The following is a 7,837-nucleotide window of genomic DNA, read 5'->3' as shown; positions in this document are numbered from 1 at the left end:
CTAAGGAGACAAAAGACCTGTGTGCAGAAAATTATAAGACACTGATGAAAGAAATTAAAGATGATACAAATAGATGGAGAGATATACTGTGTTCTTGGATTGGAAGAATCAACATTGTGAAAATGACTCTACTACTCAAAGCAATCAACAGATTCAATGCAACCCCTATCAAACTACCACTGGCATTTTTCACAGAACTAGAACCAAAAATTTCACAATTTGTATGGAAACAAAAAAGACCCCGAATAGCCAAAGCAATCTTGAGAACGAAAAATGGAGCTGGAAGAATCAGGCTCCCTGACTTCAGACTATACTACAAAGCTACAGTAATCAAGACAGTATGGTACTGGCACAAAAACAGAAATATAGATCAATGGAACAGTATAGAAAGCCCAGAGATAAACCCACCCACATATGGTCCCCTTATCTTTGATAAAGGAGGCAAGAATATACAGTGGAGAAAAGACAGCCTCTTCAATAAGTGGTGCTGGGAAAACTGGACAGGTACATGTAAAAGTATGAAATTAGAACACTCGCTAACACCATACACAAAAATAAACTCAAAATGGATTAAAGACCTAAATGTAAGGCCAGACACTATCAAACTCTTAGAGGAAAACGTAGGCAGAACACTCTATGACATAAATCACAGCAAGATCCTTTTTGACCCACCTCCTAGAGAAATGGAAATAAAAACAAAAATAAACAAATGGGACCTAATGAAACTTAACAGCTTTTGCACAGTAAAGGAAACCATAAACAAGACCAAAAGACAATCCTCAGAATGGGAGAAAATATTTGCAAATGAAGCAACTGACAAAGGATTAATCTCCAAAATTTATAAGCAGCTCATGCAGCTCAATAACAAAAAAACAAACAACCCAATCCAAAAATGGTGAGCAGACCTAAATAGACATTTCTCCAAAGAAGATATACAGATTGCAAACAAACACATGAAAGAATGCTCAACATCACTAATCATTAGAGAAATGCAAATCAAAACTACAATGAGATATCGTCTCACACCAGTCAGAATGGCCATCATCAAAAGATCTAGATACAATAAATGCTGGAGAGGGTGTGGAGAAAAGGAAACACTCTTGCACTGTTGGTGGGAATGTAAATTGATACAGCCACTATGGAGAACAGTATGGAGGTTCCTTAAAAAACTACAAATAAAACTACCATACGACCCAGCAATCCCACTACTGGGCATATACCCTGAGCAAACCATAATTCAAAAAGAGTCATGTACCAATATGTTCATTGCAGCTCTATTTACAATAGCCAGGACATGGAAGCAACCTAAGTGTCCATCAACAGGTGAATGGATAAAGAAGATGTGGCACATATATACAATGGAATATTACTCAGCCATAAGAAGAAACGAAATTGAGTTATTTGTAGTGAGGTGGATGGACCTAGAGTCTGTCATACAGAGTGAAGTAAGTCAGAAAGAGAAAAACAAATACCGTATGCTAACACATATATATGAAATCTAAGAAAAAAAATTAAAATTAAAGGTCATGAAGAACCTAGGGGTAACACAGGAATAAAGACACAGACCTACTAGAGCATGGACTTGAGGATATGGGGAGGGGGAAGGGTAAGCTGTGACAAAGTGAGAGAGTGGCATGGACATATATACACTACCAAACGTAAAATAGATAGCTAGTGGGAAGCAACCGCATAGCACAGGGAGATCAGCTTGGTGCTTTGTGACCACCTAGAGGGTTGGGATAGGGAGGGTGGGAGGGAGGGAGACGCAAGAGGGAAGAGATATGGGAACATATGTGTAGGTATAACTGATTCACTTTGTTTTAAAGCAGAAACTAACACACCATTGTAAAGCAATGATACTCCAATAAAGATGTTAAAAAAAAAAACTGCCATAACTATTAAAATAATTCCTTCAGAAGAGAAAAAGAAGGAATCTAACAACAACAACAACAACAAAAAGGCCTCTGAAAAAGAAGCATTACTGTGGGGGAGAGGTGGGGAGGATGTCATTGCTCTACCAAATGTTACAGCCTATTATGAAGCCGCACCAATTTTAAGGAACGTGATACTGGCACAAGAAGAGGTAGACAATGTAAAAAATCAGAAGGAACAAAAGCAGACACAAATGTTTATGATGGTTTTGCAACATCTCAAATTTAAAAAAATTAAGAGTTCCAATTTATACCATATACCAAAATTAGTTTGGGATAGATTTAAGTGTTACATGTCCCCCAGTGTAATAATTGATTGAGGCAAGTAATGCTAATATTACTGGATGAAAGAAACAGGATACTCACATGGTATAAAAGTATCACCCCACAGATTACTTACTGGTTTTAAAGGCAGGTATCTGGTGGTCACCACCTTAACTAAGTGATCAAAGTAAGAATCATTGCTCATGGGACAAAGAGACGTTTGTGCCTCCTGACGTGATATAACATGACAGCACCTCTGAAGTGTTCTAGAAAAAAAACTTAATCCAAATCTAATCAAACATCCAGACCTAACGTCCAGTTTAAAGAAAATGCAGCTGATAAAGGAACAAGCAAAACAATAACATGAGGAAATAATTGAACAAATCCAGAATGCTGGACATTGTACCACAAAATTGTTCTGGACTCATCATAAAGACAATGTTGTGGGAAAAAGAGTGGAAGCACTGTTCTAGATTAAAAGAAATACGATAATGAAATATAATGTGTGATCCTAATTGCATCCTGTTTGGGAAAGAAAAAAAATAGCTATAAAAGACATTTTGGGTATTAAGTGAGAAAATTTAAATATGGATTGATGGTAGAGAACTACTGTTAATTAATTGGCTTAGGTTTGATAATGATATCATCAGTGTGTAGGAGAATGTCCTTATTCTTAGATGATGCATTTTGAAATATTCAAGGGTAAAGGGCCATGATATCCGCAACTTACTTTCAAATAAGTCCGAAAAAAAAGTATTATATTGAGAAAGAAAGCACATATGAAAAAAGGTTAACAATTGATTAACATTTTTGGATGTTTGAAAATTTTCAAATTAAAAAATTGGGGGAAAAGGTTTAAAAGTGAAAAAAACATTAATGAGGAGAAAATAATAGTTAACGTTTTTATGATTATGCAATGGAGAAAACCTTTCAAGTATCATTCAGAAGCAAAAACAATTCAGTTAAAAGACTCATAGATTTAACTACATACAAATTTAAACTTTTGAATCACAAACAAGCACCATAAACAAATGGCACGTGATAAACTGGGGAAAATATATGCAACATATTTGACAAGGAAAGTTGACTATCCTTATTCTATATTTCACGTCCTACAACTGAAAAGAAAAATAAAAGATTTACAACCTGATAGAAAATTGTCTAAGGGCATGAATAGATCATTCATAAAAGAAGGAAAATGATGAGAAGATATGGAATACCTAGTATTTACATATTCACTACTGTTTGGTTGATGTTTCTCGGCCATTATCAGAGTCATCTTAGATGCTTGTTAAAAATGCAGCTTCCTGGGGCTTCCCTGGTGGCGCAGTGGTTAAGAATCCGCCTGCCAATGCAGGGGACACAGGCTCGAGCCCTGGTCTGGAAAGATCCCACGTGCCACAGAACAAATAAGCCTGTGAGCCACAACTACGGAGCACGTGTGCCACAACTACTGAAGACCACATGCCCAGATCCCGTGCTCTGCAACAAGAGAAGCCCCTGCAATGAGAAGCCTGAGCACCGCAATGAAGAGTAGCCCCGCCTCGCCGCAAGGAAGACCCAACGCAGCCCAAAATAAAATATAAGTAAATAAATTAATTTTTTTTTAAAAAATGCAGCTTCCTGGGGAATTCCCTGGCGGTCCAGTAGTTAGGACTCTGTGCTCTCACTGCTGAATGCCCAGGTTCGATCCCTGGTGGGGGAACTAAATTCCCATAGGCTGCTTGGCGTGGCCTAAAAGAAGGCAGCTTCCTGGAACTTACCTATTACCTACTGAAACTAAATTTGTGCCGCTGAGGCCCAGGTATCTGTATAATAAAAGAATCCCCAGGTGATTCGTATGTATACTATTTGGTAATCAAGGGTATGACTCAACTTTTTCCTTTCTTCAATCTACTTACCTTTGTCTCGAAAGAAATGCAAGAAAAGAGAACCCAGTGTGCATGTCACCTCCTCACTCCTGAGCTGTGTGCTGCCTTGGCAAATTCCTTAAACTCTTGGAACCTCTGATTTCTCATTTGTAGGAGGTGGACCACCTTGAAGGGCTGTTGAAAAGGCTTGAGACACTGTTGTAAAGTGCCCAGTACTGTGCTTGGCATATAATAGCTTCCTAATAAATGGTTGTTATAGGGTCATGCTGGAGTAGAATGAGCCCCCAATATGACTGGTGTCCTATAAGAAGAGGGAAATTTGGACACAGATATGCACAGAGGAAAGACAGATGTGAAGACACACTAGGGAATGTGGCCACACAGCCACGTGGCCACAGAAGCAGATACGGGAGTGATGCATCTACAAGCTAAGGAATGTCAAGGATTTCTGGCAACCACCAGAAGCTAGGAAGAGGCAAGGAAGGATTCCCCTCACCGCCGACCCCCTACCCCCGACAGTTTTCGGAGGGATCATGGCCCTGCAGAGACCTCCATTTAGGATTCTGGCTTCCAGAACTGTGAGAAAATATATTTCCGTTGTTTTAAGTCACCTAGTTTTTGGTATTTTCTTATAGCAGCCCCGAGGAAAGTAATACAAAGCCAAATATCCTTCACAGGTGAATGTGAAACAAACTGTGGTACATCCATACAATGGACTACAACATGGGTAAATCACAAAGACTGAGAGAAACAGGTCACCAGAGGTTGCATCCTGTATGATTCCATTAATGTGACATTCTGTTAAAGGCAAGTCTATAGGATGGAGAACCAATCAGTGTTTGCCAGAGGTTGGGGTGGGGGCCAGAGTTTGATTACAAAGGGAAGACATAAGGGAAATTTTTGGAGTCATGGAACGGCTCTGTGTCCTGATTGTGGCAGTGGTTACACAAATGTACCCATTGTTAACACTGATAGAACTGTATGTCCAAAGAGAGTTAATTTTATGGTGTGTTAATTTAGGTATTAAAAAAAAATGAAAACACACGCACATATATATATATATACAAACAAATTTCTTTTAAAAATGCTTGAAAAGAAATTTTCTTTCTGGGTTTCTGCCAGAAAGGCTGCTTTGTGGAGGTACCACACTAGCCCTTGTGTTTTGTGAGCCTGGTCTTCTATCTGTAAAAGGAGAGGATCCATCCAGAGCAGAGGTTTTCATAATGTCCCCCACCCCCACTGCCCCAAATTGCATTCCTGGACACTCCTTTTGTGGAAGTGGGAGTGGAGATGGGTTTGGAGAGAAAGGGGTCTGGACCCACAGGTCTGCATCAACCAGAGTGGTTGTGCTCTTTGTCTCATATTGTTTACCTAGAGTAATTCTCGATTAGAATAGCTGCTCCCAAGCCAGAGCCAGATACCTGGGGATTTTGAACAATCCTGGATTCCAGGGCCTACTTCTGGGGCCCACTCATTCGTCCCTTTGGCAAGTGCCTTCACGGATCCTGGTGGAACCCCAGGGTGCTGACTCTAATGGTCAGTGATTATAAATAAGGCCTTTGGGTAGGGGACAGGGGGCCCTGGAATGATGCTTCTTGCTTTCACATGAATTAAATACAATGACCCAATAGGAATGCTGAAAAGGCTCTAAATGTAGGCCTCCTCTGAGGTAGGGTCCAAAAGAACCTTAGACCATTTGTTTTTATAGACAGGATGATTTTTTAGAAGAGCGCTGTGTAGACAACAAAGGGCTGTATACAGATGGGGGAAAGGCCGCTGTGAGGATGGGTGTGCTGACCCCCAACCAGCAGGGCTAAAGATTATCCTTAATAACAAGAGCAGCCCTTTCCTCTAAGCAGGAAACCATTTGCCTGCTAGGTCCCATGCTAAGGAATCTAATTCTCACAGCAACCCTGGGAGAGACAGGCTCCCACTGCTTTGACAGGTAAGGAAATGGAGGCTCTGAGAGGCCCCAGTTACAATGGGAGGAGGTGACAGAGCCAGTCCTGGCCAGCAGCTCCAGCCTACCATGCCAAGGCCCATGAGAGCAACGGAGGCCTTGTGTCAGGCGGGCTCTCTCTCTTAGCAAGTGCCCTGGAGAAGGGGATTAATGTTCCTTTTTCACAAAGGCTGGTGGGGATTGCTGAGGGCAACTCAAGACCTTGCCATTTAGTACAGCACTGGAAAAAATATTTTTAAACTTTATATAGTGGAATTGTTTTTTTTAAAAAACTATTTAACATGTAAATCTAATCTAGAAAATCAGAGTTGGGTCACTGTGGTTGAAGGTGGGGTCAGGGGTGGCCTGAGGCTCCCCCAGGACTCCCAGAGAACCCCAAGAAGGCCACTTATCCAGTAGGTTGGCACTTACTGTAAGAAGCACACAGTGGGTACCACGATGTCTAAGCCTCTGGCTTTGGATTGGGAAGAACCAGGTGGGATTGGGGCGCTGGGTGGGTGGGAGGAGCGGCTGTGGGTGACTCACCCCTGGGTTAGTAGTCTGCTCCGGCAGGTCCCAGGGTTCAGGTCCATCTGAGCTGGGCACCACCTTCGGCACCCTCCTCTCTTGCCAGGCCGCAGCAGCCATGCCGTGCCGCTCACAGGATAAGAAACATTGTCACCATTTTACTTTTAATGAATTTTATTCTTTAAAGATAAGGCATACTAAGCTAAAAACTCCCCCTGCCCTTTTTGCTTGCCCTTCTAAAAGGTGGTTTCTAGTTCCTTTACCAACAAAAGTTCAACGTTCAATGTTGATATAGGATTTGCAGCAGATGTCAGGGGCTGACCGGGATGGCTCACATCGGCATCATCAAACAGACCTCTTTCTCGTAGACGTCCGGAATCATACCCACCGCAGAACTGATCATGTGAGCGGTGTTCTTACTAAACAGCTTGAATCCATAATGGATAAGCTGTTCCCAAAAGCCGATGTTGGGCCGGATGATGGGGCGGCATGACTTGGTCCACGTGTAGGCGTCCAGCAGCGACATGGAGTGGTACTTCATGAGGCACGCGAGGCGGAGAGCGGCAGAGCGGCTCACCCCGGCGGCGCAGTGCAGCAGCGTTCGGCCCTGCTTCATGTCCACGCTGTGGATGTGATCTGCCATAGGGTCAAAAAAGTCGTAGAGGTGCGAGGTGGGAGCATCTACCACCGGCACGTGTACGCACTGGATGTCTTTGAAGAACGTGTTGGCCACCTCTGCCGACACGTTGATGACTGTCGTGATGTGGTTGGTAGACAGCATGAGTTCATTGTTGGCTGCCACCCCATTGCTGATGTATAGACTGCTGGTTATCTGGGAGAGGCCATGGACAGAGCGCTGCCTGACAGCCTGAGCCAGGAGGGGACACGGGGGTGCTGTCATCAAGGTGGCGGGACAGTGGTCTCTCCTGGCTGCTTTGGGGCACCGCTCCCGGGAGCGAGTTCAGGAAGCAGCAGCTCGGTGGAGTCTCTTGGAGAGGGTCTGGGGGACAGTATACCAGTCATAGGTCACCACCCCGTCTCCACCCCCAACCCCCACCCCCCCCAACCCCCGCCGCCCTGCGCGGGAGTCACAGGCCCCCACTGCCCTTCCCACTGGTTTCCATGGCAATGGCAGCTCGCTACAGGGAGGACTTGGCCGCAGAGCCGGGTCTTCAGAGAAACCCCAGATCTCTCTTCTTTTTATCTTTCTTCATAGTCATTTATTTTCCGAGCCCGAATTCTTATCTGTCTTGATGTTTTAAAATGTTCTGTTACCAGGTAGCTATTTTATGCTTCAGTTTTTG

At 43.1% G+C, this 7,837-nt stretch overlaps 1 protein-coding gene across 1 annotated transcript; it reads right to left on the bottom strand.

Annotated features, from left to right (window-relative positions):
• Positions 1-6,864: 6,864 nt before the first annotated feature.
• On the bottom strand, positions 6,865-7,434 carry DUSP21 (dual specificity phosphatase 21; the record flags this gene model as incomplete). The annotated part of the gene is made up of 1 exon (XM_082681391.1): positions 6,865-7,434. One exon carries the CDS (start codon positions 7,432-7,434, stop codon positions 6,865-6,867), a length of 570 nt encoding a protein of 189 aa, XP_082537517.1.
• Positions 7,435-7,837: the final 403 nt, after the last annotated feature.

Source organism: Grampus griseus (assembly GCF_964374135.1).
Source record: "Grampus griseus genome assembly, chromosome: X".
Lineage (NCBI taxonomy): Eukaryota > Metazoa > Chordata > Mammalia > Artiodactyla > Delphinidae > Grampus > Grampus griseus.
Note: the sequence above shows the minus strand (reverse complement) of the source record. Positions and strands in the feature narration are given on the sequence as shown.